The sequence below is a fragment of the Leucoraja erinacea genome, chromosome 25 (assembly GCF_028641065.1).
Source record: "Leucoraja erinacea ecotype New England chromosome 25, Leri_hhj_1, whole genome shotgun sequence".
Taxonomy (NCBI): Eukaryota; Metazoa; Chordata; class Chondrichthyes; order Rajiformes; family Rajidae; genus Leucoraja; species Leucoraja erinaceus.
In genome coordinates, this window is record NC_073401.1 from 9,742,278 (window position 1) to 9,764,335 (window position 22,058).

Here is a 22,058-nt window from a genome sequence, read left to right on the forward strand (position 1 = left end):
TAATGGCCGCGTTATTTTTAATAAGGTGTGACTGAGCGGCGACAGAGGGTTTTTATTTATGGAGGTGTGACCCAGTTTGTGGGGTGGCGGAGGGTGACGGGGGGTGACGGGGCTCAGTCGGCGACAAGATGGCGCTGGTGCGGAAGGTCTACAACTTGCTCTTCAAGAGGACGTCCACCTTCGCGCTCTCCATCGTGGTGGGCGCCGTCGTCTTCGAGAGGGTTTTCGACCAGGCCGGGGATATGATCTTTGAGCACATCAACCACGGGGTGAGTCTGGTAATTGGTGCGGGAAGGCAAGTTCATTCATAGCAGGAACAAGGTGACCTCGGGGAGGGCGCCCGCTGGCCTCGGCTCTGGGTTCGGGAGCTGACACACGAAGCGAAACAGTTCTCGTTTACACACCTTACCCTTCCTTATCTCTGTGACATCCTCTCTCCTCTCTCAGCTGTGACACGCTCTCAGTCTGAATAAGGGTCTCAACCCGAAACGTCGCCCATTCCTTTTCTCCAGAAATGCTGCCTGTCCCGCTGAGTTACTCGAGCAGTTTTGGTCTCCTAATCTGAGGAAAGACATCCTTGCCATAGAGGGAGCACAGAGAAGGTTCACCAGACTGATTCCTGGGATGGCAGGACTTTCATATGAAGAAAGACTGGATAGGCTCGACTTGTACTCGCTAGAATTTAGAAGATTGAGGGGGGGGGGGGGGGATCTTATAGAAAACTTACAACGTTCTTAAGGGGTTGGACAGGCTAGATGCAGGAAGATTGTTCCCGATGGTTACACAAAAAAGCTGGAGAAACTCAGCGGGTGCAGCAGCATCTATGGAGCGAAGGAAATAGGCAACGTTTCGGGCCGAAACCCTTCTTCAGACTCCAAATAGATGCTGCTGCACCCGCTGAGTTTCTCCAGCTTTTTTGTGTAACCTTCGATTCTCCAGCATCTGCAGTTCCCTCTTAAACAGATTGTTCCCGATGTTGGGGAAGTCCAGAACAAGGGGTCACAGTTTAAGGATAAGGGGGAAATCTTTTAGGAACGTGATGAGAAAAACATTTTTCACACAGAGTGGTGAATCTGTGGAATTCCGTGCCACAGAAGGTAGTTGAGGTCAGTTCATTGGCTATATTTAAGAGGGAGTTAGATGTGGCCCTCGTGGCTAAAGTGATCAGGGGGTATGGAGAGAAGGCAGGTACAGGATACTGAGTTGGATGATCAGCCATGATCATATTGAATGGCGGTGCAGGGTCGAAGGGCCGAATGGCCTACTCTTGCACCTATTTTCTATGTTTGTGTCTACCTTCGGTGTAAACCAGCATCTGCAGCTCTTTCCTACACACTCCCTCAGTCACGACGGATGGGCTTGACCTCTTCTACGACTGAACAATTATCACACCTTATCGGGTATGATATCAAATCTGAAGAAGGGTCTCGACCCGAAGCGTCACCTATTGCTTTTCTCCAGAGATGCTGAGATTACTGTTTTTTTTGTGTGTCTACCAATACCAAATCTGATGGGTTTTAAAACTCATCTGACGGTTTGTTTTAAATCGGCTGCCTTTTGCTAGCCAACATGTGAATTCATTTTTCATGCAACAAAATGCTAAAAATACGCAAAAAATAGCATCTGTCAAGAAGCAAAATATAAAGTGCTGAAGGAACTTAGCAGGTCAGGCAGCATGTGTGGAGGGAACAGACAGATGGTTCTGGTCGGCACTCCTTCAGACCTGAATCAGCTACTCTGATCATAGGGTCGATAAGACATAGTCCATCGATTCTACACCATCATACAATCGTGGCTGGCCTGATTTTCCCCCTCTCAACCCCATTCTCCTGCCTTCTCCCCTTAACCTTTGACGCCCTGCCTAATCAAGAGCCTATCAATCACTGCCTTAAAAATACCCAATGCCACAGCCATCTGTGATAATGAATTCCACAGGTTCACCACTTTAAAGAAATTCCCCCTCATTTCCATTTTAAAGGTATGTCATTTTATTCTGATTCTGTGCTCTCTGATCCTAGACTCTCTCATTCCTGGAAGCATCTTTTCCACGTCCACTCTAACTAGGCCTTTCATTATCTGGTAGGTTTCAATAAGATTTATCCCCCTTCTCCCCTTCCACCACCCACCACCACCATTAAACTACAGCTAGTATTGGTCCAGAGCGTTCAAAAGCTCCTTGTACATTAACGCAATAATCCCCAGGATCATACTTGTAAACCTCCTCTTTCCTCTAGACCCTGTCCAAAGCCAGCACATTCTTCCTCAGATATGGGGCTAAAAACTGCTAACAATATTTCAAATGTGGCCTCACCAGTGCTTGTTAAAGCCTCAGTATTACATCCGTGCTTTTATATTCTAGTCCGTTTGAAATGAATACTAACATTGCATTTGCCTTCCTTACCACTGACTCAACCTGTAAATGAACTTCTTTGGAATCCTGCACCAGCACTCCCAAGTCCCTTTGCACCTCCAATTTCTCCCCATTTAGAAAATAGTCTATGCCTTTATTCCTTCTACGCTGAATTAAATACAGCTTGGCAAAGTGTATGGTTATGCACTTTGGCAAAACTAGTGTACCGTGAGCACTCGGAGGTAGCCCATGCGGTCACGGGGAGCACCCAAGGTCAGGATCGAACCGGGGTCTCTGGAACTGTGAGGATACGGCTCGACCAGCAATTCACAGAATTCGCACAATTCACATAAGCCAATTGAACTACAACCCTGCAAGTCTTTGCAGTGTGGGAGGAAACCACCCGAAGAAAACCCACATGGTTACGGATAATGTGCAAGCTCCATACAGACAGCACCCGAGGTCAGAATTGAATTAGCGACTCTGGCGCTGTAAATTAACGGCTCTACCGTGGCGCCACTGTGCCGTCCTAAGGTGTTGTCAATTTAGTGTCCTTTACTGTTTATTGTGTAGTGTATGTTTATATGCTGTTTTTCCAACCCCCTCTTATTGGGATATAGTGGACAATTGGCAATTACAGAACTATGAGTGCAGGAAAATGTTGACCATAAAAATCAGCCATGATTTTGAATAATGGCAGAGCTAACAAGGGCCAGCTGACCTACTCCTAGATATTTTCTTCCCCCTTGCTACAGTATTATAAAGCCCAACACTGCACCTGAGCTATGAATTTTAGTTTGTGAAGCAAGATGAAACTAATTCTAAATTGAAGCAATATTACACTGGAAAAGAAAAGGTGTGTTATATCAAGGGTCCATTGGATGTCTCTCTTTGATGAATGCTGCATTGAATGGCATGTTTCAAGAGCAGAATTCTTCAGATATCATGGCCATTATTCCTTCAACAAAGCCCCAAGAAAAATTACAGAGATATTTATCAAGTTTGATCTTTTCTTTCCCTGTGAGATTTCAGTGTAATATTACTTTATTGTACAATTTTAATTTTCAATGTATTTCACAAACTGAAATCCTACATGGTCACATTGCTGGAGAAAGGAAGATCTGTACAGTGTGGGGAGAAGTTGTTGGGGTTTTGCTTGATGCTAGGGTGATTGCACAAGCAGTTGGCAAAAGCAGAGGAGAAATAAACCACCTGCCAGGCTTCAAACTGCTGAAGTATTCAGGCAGGTTGGTAAAGAGTCAACTTGGCAAAATTGGGCTATACAATAGACAATAGGTGCGGGAGTAGGCCATTCGGCCCTTCGAGCCAGCACCGCCATTCAATGTGATCGTGGCTGATCATCCCCAATCAGTACCCCATTCCTGCCTTCTCCCATATCCCTTGACGCCACTATATTTAAGAGCCCTATCTAGCCCTACGATACCTAAAACCCAGATTGTGGCAAATGGCAGATCATCCAGCATTTTTATTTTGCTCCCCACTTGAGGCTAGCCCATATGCAGTTCAGGATCTTGTCACAACAGTTTTTTGTCAACGGAGTGAATTGTAAATTTGGATTGTCTGCTCAGTAAATATACCACATAGTAAATTAATGGATACTGGGCAAATGATTGAACTAAAAGCAGAAAATGTGAGAAACACTCAGCAGGACAGGTAGTGCCTGTGATAAGAGAAATAGTTGACATTTTGGAACAATGATTGATTGTGATTGAGTTTCAATGAAGTTTCATTGCAGATCTCAATCTTTTTATGTGGATAGGAAAACTTGTTTTCTTTCAAATTGATGATCAAGTAAGTTTTCAAAAGCTGTATTATAGTAACAAATGAGTTGAAAATTAGTTCTGAAATCAGTCTCTCTCATTGCAGAAACTCTGGAAACACATCAAACATAATTATGAAATCAAACAGGATGAATAAGATCATGGTGTAAGGAACATTGCACCTCCTTGGATGTTGCTTCCGTTGAACAGCACTGCATTGACATATTTTCCACTTGGACTATTAATTTCATCGGATGATCTCTACAAGACCTCTTCAAGAGTGGAATATTATTGTAATTAAATTAATGTTTTTTTGCTAAGATTACTATGACAGATAACAAATAAATTCTAGAACAATTTTTGCTCTTTGATTATTTTTCTGCCTATGTTGACCACTAAAAAAAAAATCCCTGATATGACAGGACAGAATTTATTTGAACTTTCTTCAATTGAGATATACTGTAACATGTGATGGGGCGGTGTATGGAATTGAATAAATAATGACACTAGGCAAAATAAAGTGCTTCTATGGTTTGAGTAGGGGAGGGGAGGGGGGGGAGAAGTAGGCAGTTTCTGTTGGCTGATCCTCATTTGTTTGCATTACAATTCTTCCACTCTTAAGCTGTGCAGATATTTTCTATTGGCAGCTGTTCTAAGCAAGAGTCTCTGCATAAGTTTTGAATTGATAGAGCCAAAAGGCTGTTACTGCCTCTATTGAGGAAGACCAAGTTGAGGGGTGAATTCATAACAGGATATTGCATGCTAAACAGTGGTACAGTATGCCATACAGAGCCATGCTATTTCACAATCCATGGTTTAAATTGGTGTGATCCTGCCACATCCAGTTGCAGGTGAAAATGCACAGCTAATGGTTTGTGGCATCTCCATTCTCAATGATGGGGGAGCCCAGCACATGCCAAAAACAATGTTGAAGCAAATAGTCAGCTGTGGTGACATGTTCTGAGTATGAATCTTATTAGGTCTTTAACATTGTCGGAGATGGCCAACTTCAGTTAGCATGATTAAGAAAATACTGGTGAATCGTATACGTGCAGCAAAAGTGGTGCTCAGTCTGCAGAAGGGTTTCGGCCTGAGACGTTGCCTATTTCCTTCGCTCCACAGATGCTGCTGCACTCGCTGAGTTTCTCCAGCACTTTTGCCTACCATGGTACTCAAGATGTGTTCCAGAACTTGTGCGGTTTCAGTAAAGATACAAAGTTGGTGTCTATTCAGCAATGTGGAAAGTTGCCCAGTTAATGTCTGCCAATAATCCAAACCACCCTATCAATCTCATCTGTTATTACAGTAATTGAAGATATTGCAGGCAATGCTATCAAGTGGCACTCAATACTAGGTGCAAAAGCAGCTGCACCTCAAAGAATATCAAAATGTGCATGGCATTAATTTGCTGCCTTAATATAGAATGTACTTGCTGGAGTGTACTTAGGAAGATGATATCACCTGAACCCAAAATCGACTTCATCAGACACAAAGTAGGGCAAGTGATTATCACCGACAAGTATCCTTCCCAAAAATCTGTCCTAGCCTGGAAATAAGTTGCTGTTCTTTCCATCATCACTTGGTCTAAATATAGGAATTCCCAATTCAATACCACTTCACAACACAGTTTGTTCAAGTTCAGGGTAGAAGTTTACCAACTTCTTCAAAATGGGCAATTAGAAATGGACAATCCTATGGATTAATAAACAAACAGATTAGGGACATTGTGAAATCACTCATTTATTCAACTTATTAGTAGTTAATTTCATTCCCAATAATTTGTGATTAAATGTTCTATTGAAAGACATTCTTGCCATAGAGAGAGTACAGAGAAGGTTCACCAGACTGATTCCTGGGATGGCAGGACTTTCATATGAAGAAAGACTGGATAGACTCGGCTTGTACTCAATAGAATTTAGAAAATTGAGGGGGGATCTTATAGAAACTTACAAAATTCTTAAGGGGTTGGACAGGCTAGATGCAGGAAGATTATTCCCCATGTTGGGGAAGTCCAGAACAAGGGGTCACAGTTTAAGGATAAGGCGGAAGACTTTTAGGACCGAGATGAGAAAATATTTTTTTATACAGAGTTGTGAATCTGTGGAATTCTCTGCCACAGAAGGTAGTTGAGGCCAGTTCATTGGCTATATTTAAGAGGGAGTTAGATGTGGCCCTTGTGGCTAAAGGGATCAGGGGGTATGGAAAGAAGGCAGGTATAGGATACTGAGTTGGATGATCAGCCATGATCATATTGAATGGCAGTGCAGGCTCGAAGGGCCGAATGGCCCACTCCTGCACCTATTTTCTATGTTTCTAATACAAATGGAAATTTATGACACAGGAAGCCATGTGGCCAGATATCTGCCAATCTAATAATTCTAATATATTGACATTGCTGCAGTGTTAATTTATGGTCTGTAATTTTTTTATTTGGACCAACTGATGATGCCATGTTTATCCTGGTGACTGGATTAAAAATTGGAAAGTCAGAATTTGTGGCACCTGAATTTTGATTTACCAATTTCTACTTGCACCATTCTCTTTTGATCCAATCACAGAATTTGGGGCCACTGAAAGATACTGTCTGTGTCCTTAGCTTAAATTTTCTTTGCAATAATCATCAGTATGGATCACTATAAATATATGGCTCGTTTAGAGTGCTCAGATGTCAATTCTCATTCAGTCTATGGCGTGCATGTTGATTTACTTCCTCTTCCATAATAAATTCTATACAACAAAATCAAGTATTTTATGGCATTTACCATGAGTGCATGATCATCCATTTATTAAGATAGTGATTTTCTTTGTTCCATATAATTAACCCAAACTTTAACCAATTGTCATATTTGTATCATAATCGCTCTTAGCATTTTAGGCACAATTGCCCTCTGACAATCCTTACCTTTATCATTTGAGCATCATTTTAAGGTTGTAAGAACAGAGATTTGTTTCCAGCAGAATATTCCCAGCCACTTGTATGTATTGCTAAATATTTCACCGTATTATAGTCAATTGTTTGCTTCTTCCTTACATGGATTACAGGCCCATGAATGATCGGGGTATTTTCTGCCATTTTTTATTCTATTTTCAGGTCTCCAGTACTTTACTACTATATTATGAAGGTAACTTAATCTCTTTTGACTGTTTTATTGACCCCCCATAGCAGAAGCGTCCATGTCGCCGGGCTGGAAACTGGAATTATCCTGAGCTAATTCTGCTACCACCATCATCTACTGCGACAAGCGATGGCTTCCACTGATTGTCGCTGGAATCTTGCGTCCTATCAGGACGGATGATGACAGCGAGGACAACATTTGTAACAAGATGAACACGAAAAGAGGACTTTGTTTCTCTCTTTCTGTTATCTCCAGATCTATGTTAGAATGCCATTCCTTTTCCTCTCATGCAAATGTATTTAATCTGTATCCATCCATCCATCTCCACTACTCATTTATTTTGCTTACACCAAACTGAGTGCAAGTTTTCTTTTGTGTCACCAGAAATTATTTCAACAAAACTCTGGCACATCAACACTATCCTACACCTACTAAGGACAGTTTCCAATTATACCAAGCCAATTAACCTACAAGCCTGTACATCTTTGGAGTGTTTATTAGTTCTTTATATACATTATCAAATTGGGATAAATACAGCTAGAAAATAAAATAAATTTTAAGCTTAAACATACCTTTATTGAGAAGGATTTTCGTCTGAAGAAGGGTCAGAAGGACCCTATTTCCTTCGCTCCATAGATGCTGCCTCACCCGCTGAGTTTCTCCAGCATTTTTGTCTACCTAGGATTTCCGTTAGTCTGAGGGTGGTGAATCTGGAATTCATTGACGGCTGTGGCGGCCAAGTTATTGGGTGTTTTAAAGCAGAGATTGACAGGTTCTTGATTAGTAAGGGTGACAAAGGTTAGGGGGAGAAGGCAGGAGAACGGGATTGAGTGGGAAAGATATATCAGCCACGATTCAATGGTGGAGTAGACTCAATGGGCCGAATGGCCTAATTCTGCTCAATACTTTAGAAACAATTTTTGTTTTATTGTGTGGAACCGTTCTGCAGAAATGAGACCTAATTAATAGCTTTAGTTAGATTGCAATGCAATTTGAATTTTCTTGGCATTTGAAGAGGCCAAGGAAGCCATTCAATTGTCATAGGACTGAGATCAATAAAAGTCACCCATGTTGGAATGTTCACAAACATCCTCAAATTAAAACAAATACAAATTAATATACTGACTGATGCCTCAGAATTTATTTGGAAATGATTGTATTTACGTCACATTAACCTCGATGCAAATATAGTTTGTAATTAAGTGTAGATTATGTAAATACCAAATCATGTTAGCACAAGCCATTACAAACTGCAAATCGAGCATTAATCCAGTGCAACGGATAAATGATGAATCATCAGTTGCCAAAATAAATAATTATTACTGTATATTGCCTACCATCTCTGCTGAAATCATTCTTCATAATGTGGTGACAAATCTATTTCAATACTACTCTCACATTTCCAATAACATTCTTGCCATGTATCCATTAACTGTACAAATTAACTGTGTTGCACATCTTTACCCTTTATATTTTTTCTGCAGCCATCCCACATTTCCAAGTCTATAAGCAAGAGTCGAGAAAGATTTCCATAGCCCAGGTACTCTGAACACAACTAGGTCAAACACCAATGACGGGTCTTGCGACCAAAATATTAAATGATGCAAGGAAGTGCATCTGAAGAAGGGAATGATGGAAAAAAAATGTTTTTGGCTGAAAATATTTAAATAAAGGTTTGACTGACTTCATTGCTGAATTGTAGTATGTTCTAGCAATTGTATTAGTGGCGCAGCAGTATTAAAGACATACCATTCTGAAGAACAGGCAGAGTGAACCATGCACTCAAATAAGCTAAGACACTGTTATATAGAGCAAGTTTTAAACATCAGTAAATAAAACAATGGAGTAGCTTTTACTCTTTCCTGCATCACTGAAGTCTAGTTTTGACTGACATTCATATATAGCCACCATATATTTGTCAGTTGCATCACTGAATTTGTGCAGTAAAATATTCAAGGGAGTGAACACTGGAGGACAAAAAAATGAATTCATGTATCATTGTTCAATATGCTTGCCTCCTCTTGGCTGACAACATCATAGAGAATAAGTGCAATTTACATAGCTCATGATTTGAGTGGAGGTAAAAGATGATGAATTCTTGAGTAATAGGGCGAGAAAAAAACGTTTTAAAAAGAAGTTGGAATCATTCCTTTGTTCCGCTTTCTATCAGCAAGCGATCGTCGATTATGATTGGCTCGAAAGGATTTATTAGTCTCTTTTTTTCTTCTTTCTGTTAATGTTTCTTTCGATTGTCCCTGGCCCTTTGCCATCCCTGTAACAGCAGCGTTGTCACGTTTGATTCTGCAAAAAGTTAAATTTAAGACATTATCATTATTTACAGTGAACAAATAATTGTTTTGCCTCTTTCAGAAGCCAACCACAAATGGGGAGGGGTGTGTGTGTGTGGAAATCTTAGAAAGGCAGCAGAGGGATGAAGTGAATTACCGGTAAACATAATCAGAACAGCATAATGTGTACATGTATGAATTAACCAAAAGACCAGTTCAAAATCCACTTTCCCAGACAACGAGTACAAGTTATTTGAAAAAAACTGCATTAATATAACACCTTAAATATTGAAAGATAATTCCAACTAAAGGTGAATGTGAACACTGGAGAATTTTAATTATCTAGGTTTAATAAACATGTTCTCAATTCAGAGTTCAGCTGCCAATTTTTAAATAATTAAAGAATTAGAATATTTTTCTATAAGACAATTGTTCATATTGTTAACCATTCTTCTTTAAATATCTGCAGACTTACTGTTTTTATATTTATAATTAGGTTTATATCCTACTTTAATTTTTCAGCCCTTAACCTTTGAAATCATTCATTTTCTTATATTCTGTTTTCTGATATATTTTCTGATATCCCAGCCATCTTTGTGTAATTATATGCATTTTCTTTAAAGTTGATTTTACATGTGTTTTAATTAACTAGTTGTTTGAACCAACCCGATTTCCCCAACCCCATGCCAGCCTTGGAATCTATCTCATTGGAATGTATTAATTTTGTTTATTGTATGAGATCTCCTTAAATGTCTGCTTCCGTGTTACAACTGACAGATCTTCTAACCTCATCCAACAGTTTATCTAGCTCTGATTTCACATGCTCATAATTGTTCTTACGTTTTATATATTGGCGTTGGAGCCATTCATCTCTCCTTCAAACCAAATATAAAATTCAAATACATTATGGATACTGCCACAAAGTCACTAATTAATTATCTCTCATTGCATAACATTAGATTTACCATGCCTGCTCTCTGGTTTTCACCAAAGGTGTTGCTTTAGAAAATATCCCGTAAACATCCTATAATGTCCTTAGCTCGGCTACCTTTGCCCATCTGATTTTTCAAGCCAGCTTAAATTCTCCTATGATTATCTCAGAATCTTTCGGTCATGCTCCTATTATTTCTTCCTTTAGATTCTGTCCTGCCAGTGGTTATTGTTAGAGACCAGTACACCACTCATTCAAGCGGATATATACCTTCAATATTTCTCATCATCCCCCAAATCCCATCTACATCCCAAACTTATACCATTCTTCTTCAGTGTGGTAAGACCAACATTAATCAACAGAACTAATCCTCCACTTTCTTGTTTACTGTCCTTTCTAAATGCCATTTACTCATCAATATTGACATCCAAATCTATATTATCCTGCAGCATGTCTCTGTAATGCCTGTCACATCATATTTATTTATATTTATGCTCCCTGTTCACCTGTTTTGTATGATGCTATATGCACTCAGATGCAAAACCTTTATTGTCCTATTGTTTTTGTAACCTCCATCCTCGTCTACCAATTTACTTTTATATTTGTACTCATCATTCCTTCCTGTCACAATTTATCATTTTCATATTATTACCTTTCACTCCAGCTTTTTCTCAACTACACGTTATAAACATTTATGCTTTGAGCCCACAATTCTGTTTTGGATACTCACAACTTCCCACCATGGTTAAGCAGGAGTCTGAGCCAGCAATAAAACTATCCCCCCCATCAACAGTACTACAGGCAGTATCTCAGGGACCAGAGCCATTCATTCATTATCGTGGGGTGGGAGATCGCAACCTTCACGTGGTCCACCCTGTTTCGACTAATGCAATCAACCCGACGTGCACAAACAAATAGATGTAGTGTGGCTGTGCACGCCATACGCAAGAAGATGAAGATTCATTATCATAATCTAAATTACCTAGTGTAAATTTGCTCATAGTTCCGGTAACAATCAAAAGATTCTTCTTCTTAGATTTGATGCTTAGCTTGACATATTGAAGGGCCTGTCACACTATCCCGAGTTATTCACAAATTCTCGTGAGTTATTCACAAATTCTCCCGAGTTTTCAAACTCGCAGAATGTTCGTAACGAGTCCGTAGGAGTCCGTGGATATATCGTAGCGGCTCGTTATGTCAGCCATGAAAAATGGCCCCGAGTACCTACGGGGCATCAGGTAAGTCAGGACGTTTTTGATGAAAAATGGCCCCGAGTGGGACAGGCCCTTGACTCTTTGTTTGACATGGGTACCTAGGTTCAAGGACTATTGAATCGTACCCCTCTCATTGCAAGTTCCTCTCCAGCCATAAGCAGATGTGCTTAAAACTTGCACTAGTACAGTTTCCTGGAAGCTTGGTCTTTGCATTAGATAAGCTCTGCATCAATCTGATGTCAGGATGGTGTCTGTTACATTAAGTGGAAGTCTTTCAGATCAACTAGAATTTCTTGCAGAAGTCGTAAGGAGGAAAATATTACATCTGAATAGTAAATACTTATTATTTGAACAATACATTTTGCACTGATTTTTTCCAGACTGAAGATTCAAGTTTAAACTAAATTGAAATAACTAATGTACCCTTCAGTAATCCATGCAGCCACAGGAATGACATGCATTTTTCACAGAGACACTGTCACACAGACACAGACAAAGTCAGGATCAATCCTGTGACCCTCGAGCTGCAAGATAACTGGCGCCATTCTGGCAAATTACCTTGTCTGTATCAGGTTTAAAAGTCAATCCATCTAGAGCTTAGTTTGAGAATTGAAGCAAGCACAGGAAGCGACCACTGCCATGAGTGATAGACAATAGATCCAGGAGTACGCCATTCGGCCCTTCGAGCCAGCACCATCATTCATTGTGATCATCGCTGATCATCCACAATCAGTATCCCGTTCCTGTCTTCTCCCCATATCCCGACTCCGCTATCTTTAAGAGTATGTAACTCTCTCTTGGAAGCATCCAGAGAATTGGCCTCCACTGTCTTCTGAGGCAGAGAATTCCAAAGATTCACACAATTTCTGTGTGGAAAAGTGTTTCCTCATCTCTGTTCTAAATGCCTTACCCCTTATTCTTAAACTGTGGCCCCTGGTTCTGGACTTCCCCAACATCGAGAACATGTTTCCTGCCTCTAGCGTGTCCAAACCCTTAATAATCTTATATTTTTGAATAGGATACCCTCTCTTCCTTCTAAATTCCAGAGTATACAAATCCAGCTGCTCCATTCTATCAACATATGACAGTCCCGCCATACCGGAAATTAACCTTGTGAACCTACGCTGCACTTCCTCAATAGCAAGAATGTCCTTCCTCAAATTTGTAGACCAAAACTGCACACAATACTCCAGGTGCCACTAGGGCTCTGTACAACTGCAGAAGGACATCTTTGCTCCTATATTCAACTCTTTTTGTTATGAAGGCCAACATGCCATTTGCTTTCTTCACTGCCTGCTGTACCTGCATGCTTACTTTCAGTGACTGATGAACAAGGACACCCAGATCTTGTTGTACTTCCCCTTTTCCCAACTTGACACCATTCTGCCTTCCTGTTCTTGCCACCAAAGTGGATAACCTCACATTTATCCACATTAAACTGCATCTGCCCAATCACCCAACCTGCCCAATCACCCAACCTGTCCAGAGATTTGTCAATGTTAGAAACAAGCTTAACTATGGTTAGTATAGGGTCATCAGTAGAGCTCTACGCTCTTAACCAGGTTCCTGGAACAGCAGTGAGCAGGGAAGAGGACCTCACCAGGTTCCGTGCACACCATTGCGCAGGTCCGGGTTCGCACCAGGCTCCTGACATAGTGTAGAATGCAGGGGTTTGCACCAGGTTCCTGGCACAACCAGAACTATATTCTGAAGAAACAAGGAACTGTAGATGCTGGTTTGCACAAAAGGAGACAAAGTGCAGCAGTAACTCAACAAGTGAGGCAGCATCTCTGGACATAAGATGGGTCTCAGACTGAAGAAAGGTCCCAACCTGAAATGATACCTATCCATGTTCACCAGAGAAGCTGTTGGACCCGCTGAGTTACTCCAGCACTTTTGTCCTTTTGAACTATATTCTGCACTGGCATCTTTCTCTCTACTCTACCTTTTGTATTCCTTTTTGGCTTGATTGTATTAATGTAAAGTATTTTGCATGCTATCCAATCAAATCAGATAATAAAGCTTTTCACTGTATCTTGGTATGCATAGCAATAATCAACCAAAACCTAAGCCGTGCACAGGGAGGAGGCTTGCACCAGGTTCCTGGCACTGCAGCAGTCATTAATGATTCACTATTTCTCATATATAGGAATGAATTTACGGGAATGAATACTGAGTTGGGCACCGATTTTAAGTCTATAAATTATAAAAATAGAAAGATTGACCTCTGCTCAGTCCTCCTACAACTACATGATCTCCCGATCACTAGACACTTTAGATCCCCTTCCCATACTGACTTTTCTGCCCTGGGCCTCCTCCACTGTCAGATTGAGGCCCACGCAAATTAGAGGAACAGCACCACATATTTTGCTTGGGCAGCTTACAAGCCAGCGGTACAAATAAATAACTTCTCTAACTTCAAGTACCCCTTGCTTGCTCTCTCTCCACCCCCCCCCACCCCCCCCCCACCCCCCCCCCCCCCCCCCCCCCCGATCCCCCGAGTTCCACCGACAAATTTGACTGTCCTCCTGATTAAACTTTTATCTTTGTGTGCCTCATTGTCACCTTTCCCCAGCTACCAATGAGCCATTCTACATTTTCTTTGAGCTTTGTCCCCTTTTGATCTCATCCCTGTGTCTCCCTCCGCCCTGACTCTCGGTCTGAAGACGGGTCCCAACCCGAAACATCACCCATTCCCTCTATCGAGAGATGCTGCCTGTCCCGCTGAGTTACTCCAGCGTTTTGTGTTTATCTTTAGAAATATTCAAAGTTGGACTCTGGTTTCTGGGTTTTGGAACCATTCAAAATTCTCATGCTACACTTGGTTTGTTCCACTCAAATAAAACTAATCACTTTAAAATGGGGCATAATCTTTTAATTATGTAGGAAATTTCACATGAAAATAAAAAAAAGTCTTTTGCAAAAGTAAATATTAAACAATAACAAACATTTTAAAAAAATGGACAATAATATGAGAACACAAAAATTAACATATTTTTCTACTGCCACCGCTTCTTACCCTTTTCTGGCACAGTAAGTTGCACGTCTTGCCTCAGCCCTTTCCCTCAGCAATGCTGGGTCCTGCACAAATAGATCCCTCTTCAGTCCATCCTCCTAGAAATGACACCAACACATTAATCACATTTTCCAGCCTTTTCAAGCAGCATTCTTTTTACCTTCGCAGAAACAGATCTTTCCTGACTTGCAGGCAATGTTCATGAAGATCGCTCATTTTCAAAGAATCTGAACAATGGAGTAAAATGGCAAATTGCTGTATTCAGCGGGTCAGCTAACGTGCTGGCAGGCAGTGTATTTCCAGCATTTACACCGTAGGTAGCTGCTATTTGTATATATTGTGTATGCAAGCAAAGAATCTCAATGTGCCTAGTCACATGTGACAATAAACTATTCCTATCCTATTTTCTGCTTTTACTTCAGGTTTCCGCTTTCTGTAATATTCTGCATTTCAATTCTAAATAATGGTTTTATATGGATTAGAATTCTATTAAGAATTAGCTACATTATCTGATATAATCTTTATGCTCAGCACAGTGGATGTTCGTGATTAAACAATCACAAATTTGTTACAACTTAAACCAGGAAAATTATGTTTCATTTTATGCTTAGTGTCTTTTCATTTGTATGTTTAATTCACATTTATGAATTAAGATATTTCAATAATTAACTACATTTCTGGAAGACCATTAAGGCTTCGAGCACAGAACATGGAATAGTATAGCACAGGAACAGGCCCATCGGCCCACCATGTCTCTGCCAACTAGGATGCCAAAGACAACTAATCCCACCTAGCTCTTCATGTGCCTGTCTAAGTACCTCTTAAACATTGATATTTTATCTACTTCAATCACCTCCTCACGCAGCACATTATAGGCACCTACCACTGAGAGCAAAAAAGAAAAACGCTTTGTAAATCTCCTTTAATCTTTCCCCTTTAATCTTTGCCTTTCTAACATTTGACATTTCCACCTTGGGAAAAAGACCGACTATCTATGCTCTATGTCGTTCATAATTTTATATATTCTATCAGGTTGTTCTTCAGCCTCTGACACTTCAGAGAAAATGATCTAAATTTGACCAACCACTCATAGCTAATTCTTCCTAATCCAGGAAGCATCCTGGTAAACCTCATGCACGCTTTCGCATACCTTCAGATACCACTGATCACAGGCCTCCAGTCAGAATAACACCCCTCCAACACTGTCCTCCATCTTCTACAGCCAAGCCAATTTGGAAACCAGTTTACCAACTCACTTCGGATCACATAACCCTTAATCTTTTGCAACAACATTTCGTGTGGGACCCTGTTGAATGCTTTACTGAAGTTCATGTATACAACATCCAAGGCCACACTCTCATCGATTATCCTCCAATAACTCAATCAAGTTTGAAGGATTTCCCCCAACAAAAGCTACGCCAACTATCTCTAACAAATGATTTCAGATGCAAGTAGATCTTATCTCCAAGAATCATCTCCAATCATTTTGCTACCATTGAAGGAAGGATCACTGGTCTATAATTTCCTGATTTATTCCTATTGCCCTTCTCAAACAAAGGAACAACAGCTGTGGCTAAAATGGATGTACAAATCTGTCATGGTCCCAGCAATTTAGTCTCTCACAATATCTGTGTAGATCCCATCTCGCCATGGGGATCATCCATCTGAGTTTTCTTCAAAAATAAATTCATCTTTCTTGATATCAACATGCCCTCGAACATCAGCAAGTCCCTCCCTGATCTTACGGTCCTTGCTTTGGGGAGAGAAGAGTGGAGGTTCACTCGGATCACAGAGATAAGGGTCCACAATCACGTACATATTCTGGAGCAGAAATTTAATTTAGTTGTCCCATTTAATCAGAGCAAAATAGCTGGACAGAAACACTTTTCTTTCTTTCTCCCAAGGGAAACAAAAACCTCATTGGATTACCTCATCAGAAATATGTCAATGCCAAAAATATGCATGTATTTGAACTTCATATCCTCAAATATTATGACTGAATTAGTTACAAATTCTTCTGCTTTAAAGTTAAAACATCTTAGCTTTAAGGTGAAGTTGATTTTTTGGTGACATACTATGGAGTATTGTGTACAGTCACCTCACTATAGGAAGGATGTGGAGACTTTGGAGAGGGTGCAGAAGAGGTTCACCAAAACAAAGTCTGGTTTGTGTGTAATAGCTATAAGGAGAGATTTACATAGAACAGTACAGCACAGGAACAAGAACATCGGCCCACAACGTCTGTGCAGATCATAATGCTAATTTAAACCGTACATTTTCCTGCACAAGATCCATATCCTCCATTTCCTGACTGTTCGTGTGTCAGTCTCAATTACTCAAAGTTTGTTATTCTATCTGCTTCCACAACTACCCCTGGCAGCACCGTCCATGCACCACTCCGTAAAATAATGCAATACATGTCTGTGCATTATATTCTGTAAACAGGCTAAACCCTAACAAATTAAACTTCATTGGTGTAACTAATTTATGTTACCTTGTGTGTTCCCTTTGACACTTCCTCCTCAGCTTCCTCTTCATCCTCCACTTCCTCTTTCTGTCGCAGAACACGAGGGATCGTAAATGGTCTGTGGAAAGCAAGAGTGGATTATGGTAAATGCGCAGATGATTCAAGCCTCTTTTTTTTCGTGAATTAGTTGTGAATGCCAGAGTTTTAATCTACATGTTCACTTTTAAAATAATAAAAAGCAGTCTTACCCAACTTGTCCGTTCCAACCAAGATGCCCCATCTAAGCTAGTCCCATTTGATCGTGTTTGGCCAATATTCCGCCTAACCCTTTCCTCTCCATTTACCTGTCCAAGTATCTTTTAAAATGCTGTTATGGTATTTGACAACTATCTACTCTGACAGCTCATTCCATTTATCCACTACCATGCGAGTGAAAAGTTTGCCCCCTCATGTTTGTATTAAATCTTTCCTCTCTCGCTTGAAATATGTCCTCTTTTTTTTTGATTCTCCAAACCTGGGTAAAAGACTGCATTCACCCTATCAATTCCCCTCATGATTTTAGCCTGTCCTAGCCTGCCCAAACACTCCCTATAGCACAACCCTTCAAGTTCGGGCAACATCCTTGTTAATCTTATCTAGGGAAATATGGCAATATGATTTCAGCAAATATAATGAGCAAAGTGCAACATGCAAGGCATGATTAGTCAGTTTACAGATGCCATTAAAATATGTGCATCGTAGACAGTAAGGATGGTTATCAAGAATTACAAAGGGATCTTTGTAATCAAGTGGGCCAAGGAATGGTAAATAGAGTTTAATTCGGATAAGCGTGAGATGTTGCATTTTGGGAAGTCAAACCAGGGCAGGACCTTCATAGTGAACAGTTATGAGGAGTTATGTTTTAGCAGAGGGATCTAGCAGTGCAAGTGCACAATTCCCTGAAAGTGACATTGCAGGTAGATAGGGTGATGAATGCATGTTTTGGCATGCTGGTCTTCATAAGTCAAGGAATCGTATAGAAGTTGGTCTGTTGCTAAAATACGTTGATAAGGCCACACTTGGAATATTGTGTTCTGTTTTGATCATCTTGCTATAGGCAAGATGCTTTAACCTGAAAAAATTGCAGAGGCGGTTTACAAGGATGGTGTCAGGACACAGCGCCTGGCTATTGGGAAAGGTTGAGCAGGCTAAAACCTTACTCATTGGCGAGTAGGAGGCTGAGGGGCAATCTTATAGAGTGTACAAAATCATGAGGGAATAGATGAGGTGAATTAAATATCCTTTTGGTCAGGGTAGGGGAATAAAGAACTAGAGAACATAGGTTTATGGTGAGAGGGGAAAGATTGAATAGGAACCCGAGATGCAACTTTTTCCACACAAAGAGCGGTGGGGACATGGAACAAACTGCCATGTAGTAGTGAGGCAGGTACAATATCAGCATTTAAAGTATATTTGGACAGGAACATAGATAGGAATGATTTAGGGGGATATGGGTTGGGCTCTTTGCACACCACACAGGTACTCATCAATTGTGACAAAGCTTGCATGCTATAACTGTTGTGCAAAGTGAATCCAAGCAGTATTGTTGGCAACGATGCGTTCCTCCTCAAGGAACTCAATGCATTCGATGCTCACTTTGAACAGGTCAATGGAATGATACCCACAACAGAGAATATGAACGTATGAACACACTGAAGGGAAATTCTAATTAGTCCATCCTGCATAATCTTAAATAAAGTGTATCAGTGAAGCATGCTGCAAAACAAAGAATGTCTGTGAATAATTTTTGTTTTGTTTTTGTTTTTTGCATACTGTTTCACACTTGCTTTTTATTCTTTTATTCAGTTCGAAATAAAGAATAAAATAAAAAATAAAATTAAATAAATTTCAACATGTAATCTTGAAAACCACAATCAAATATTCGAATAGTTTAGTAATATACAACCGTTTTTATATTAAAACAGTCAGAAATACATTTGGTAACGTTAAAAATAAACATATTTCCCTATAATATATCAATCATATTTATTTTAATAAATCGCCATTCATCCTACCTTCTGCTGATTAGTTCGTCATCAGAATCCACATCATTCGCTCCAATTTGATTAACATCATATGTGTCATCATAGTCATCATCATAGTCATCCCCATAAAACTGGGCATCATCCACTGGTACATTCTCCACGACTATTCTGTAGGCATTATATCTTTCCTTTTGTTGTGTAATGTGAGTCTTATCATCAAGTAGAGTTTTTGCGTCTTCTCCTTTTCTGTAAAGATAAGAAAAATATGATATTTTCAAAAAATTGGCCATATATTTTGTATTTCATAAATCCAGTAACATTGTGATATGCGCATGTAAACAATAATTTAGTAGCTTGCAAGCTATTGGGCAGCAGTGATCTGTCCTTCTGAACATGGATTGCCTACAATGTGCACCTCAAAACACTGCAGAGATACACCAATGTTGTCCTCACAAGATTCTCCACATCCATTTGCAGTTTAAGCAGACAAATCTCAGTACAGACAAAGTGCTGGAGCAACTCAGCAGTCAGGCAGTATCTCTGGAGAACATGCATAAGTGACGTTTCGGGCCTGGACTCTTCTACACCCTGGGTTCCACATGGACTCGCAAACATTTCTCTCCTCGCTATCCCCTTCCACCTACATTTCTTCTTCTGGCTTCACAATTTGCAACTATCCTATCCTGTCTCATACCTTTAGTATTTTCATCTCTGGCTTTTGTCCAACTATCTGAACTCTGTCCAACTATCCAAACCACCATCCCCCCCATCCTCACCTAGATCTGCCGATCACTTTTCAGGCTTTGCCCATCCCCTCTCTTCCAGCTTCCCCTACCACCACAATCAGTCTGAAGAAAGGTCCCAACCCAAAATGTCACCTATCCATGTTCTCCAGAGATGCTGCATGTTCTGCTAAGTTACTCCAGCACTTTGTGTCTTTTTTTTTTAATAAGCCAGCACCTGCAGATCCTTGTTTCTACAAACCAACATCAGTATCCTCTTGTCCTCTCCAGGTCAACCTCACCTCAGTGTTCTTGCCGTCCCAATATCAGACTACAAACAAGCACAGAACTCTCAACTTCATCACAGCAAGAGATTACAATTGGACAGTGGAAATGCTTCACGGAAATTCACAGTCTCCATCTCCACCAGCCTGCAGAAATCCATACACAAGACAAAAGTAAGCAGCATCAGGGATGGTACTGAAAAGCTGGAGTTTGTGTACTAGAAGCACACAGAAGCCCAATGCAGATAATAGAAGAGCTGCATCACTTCAAAACCTGATCATCCACCTATCATCAGACATTTCTTGCACCATGTTTAGAAGAGTTTGAAGTTCTACAAATGGTCTCATCAGTTACTTCAGAAATCTCAGAATGTGAGTGGAGACAAATCATTCTCGATCGCGATCACTGTCTAAGAACCATCTCAATACCATCTACAATTTTGGACACCTCTATAAAATATTTCTTCATGTATCTGCTCAAAGGAGAATAATCTGGCTTCTATAAGATCACTGGTTCTTCGACAATTTTAGCAAATCTCTAAACATTCCACCTTTCTAGTGTCTGGTGTTCAGAATTGAACATAATAGGTGGAACTTAACAAGCGAATGTTAACCATTGATTACTTTTATTCTCCACAGATCAATGTTTAAGTAATATGCCTCCAGCTCTGGAACCACATCAAAATGCATGGAAGGGACCGTTTCACTTTGCAAAGAGGCAATAAACAAATATATATTTAATGTAAATAATAGAAGGATTACAGAAAGAGGAGCAAATGAATTTTTCAACCAGAGTGTAGTTGGAGTATGGTCCACATATTCTTAAAGAATGTCGAGGCAGAAACTCAGTTAAACCAAGTCCTTAGATGTGAAGTTGAAGAACTGTAATCAGCCCCAGTATGCACCAGACACTGTTTGGTGGGATGAGGCTTTGTAGATCTTTTACAACCAGCATGTGGTCAAATATATGGAGAGGAAGGGTGTGGAGGGATATTGGTTAAATGCAGGCAAATGAGACTAATCCAGAATGCCAACCTGATTAGCATGGACAAGTTCGGCCTTTTTCCATGCTGTATAGCTCTCTGATTCTACCAGAATAAATATTCTATACTTTTATATGAAGAATTTATAAGACACACAAGATGTACAAAGTATCACAACAACCTATGCCCATTATCTAATGACGAGCAAAATGTACAGAGCAATTATCAGGTCTCAACTTCTCCTGTTTTTTTCCTCAAGGAATGAGGCTAATTCTTTATTAAGAACTATCCTTGATTCCACTAGAACTAAAATTCCTATATGCAGAAGATTAATAGCCATAAGGTAAACTGAAAACAGAAAGCATCAGATATACTTAATGATTGTAATCCGTTTCAGTAATGAGGTGCAAACAGAAACTTGGCTGGGGGACAGAAATATTAGACAGTACATTTAGGGAGCTACAACTTACTGCAGTTATTTGCAAGTATAAATTACAGCAGTGCTTTCAACAGCTTTCAGTAGAGATGCACAACTAAGATAGCAAAAAGGAATTGTGTAGTTTAGGAGCTAAAAGGGCAGCACGGTGGCGCAGCAGTAGAGTTGCTGCTTTACAGCGCTTGCAGCGGCGGAGACCCGGGTTCAATCCCGCGTACGGGTGCTGTCTGTATGGAGTTTGTACCTTCTCCCCAAGATCTGCGTGGGTTTCCTCTGAGATCTTCAGTTTCCTCCCACACTCCAAAGACGTACAGGTTTGTAGGTTAATTGGCAGTGCATGTGTAAATTGTCCCTAGTGTGTAGGATAGTGTTAATGTGGGGGGATCACTGGTTGGCTCGGACTCGGTGGGCCGAAGGGCCTGTTTCCACGCTGTATCTCTAAACTA

The 22,058-nt window shown here is 40.4% G+C and overlaps 2 protein-coding genes across 3 annotated transcripts in view; one reads left to right on the forward strand and one right to left on the reverse strand.

The window, feature by feature from the left end:
- The first annotated feature begins 82 nt into the window (after positions 1-82).
- LOC129709352 (cytochrome b-c1 complex subunit 9) lies at positions 83-4,490 on the forward strand. Its single transcript, XM_055655652.1, has 2 exons — positions 83-269; positions 4,238-4,490. Exons 1-2 carry the CDS (start codon positions 129-131, stop codon positions 4,286-4,288), a joined length of 192 nt encoding a protein of 63 aa, XP_055511627.1. The 5' UTR covers positions 83-128; the 3' UTR covers positions 4,289-4,490.
- Positions 4,491-8,366: 3,876 nt separating this feature from the next.
- ascc2 (activating signal cointegrator 1 complex subunit 2) overlaps positions 8,367-22,058 on the reverse strand; it is a 52,003-nt gene continuing 38,311 nt past the window's right edge. For both annotated transcript variants that reach the window (XM_055655648.1, XM_055655649.1), the window contains exons 16-19: positions 19,218-19,433; positions 17,191-17,281; positions 14,700-14,794; positions 8,367-9,548 (exon numbers count right to left, since the gene is read on the reverse strand). In XM_055655648.1, coding sequence (XP_055511623.1) covers positions 9,374-9,548; positions 14,700-14,794; positions 17,191-17,281; positions 19,218-19,433 — 577 coding nt within the window. In that variant the 3' untranslated portion in view covers positions 8,367-9,373. The remainder of the gene's footprint in view (positions 9,549-14,699; positions 14,795-17,190; positions 17,282-19,217; positions 19,434-22,058) is intronic.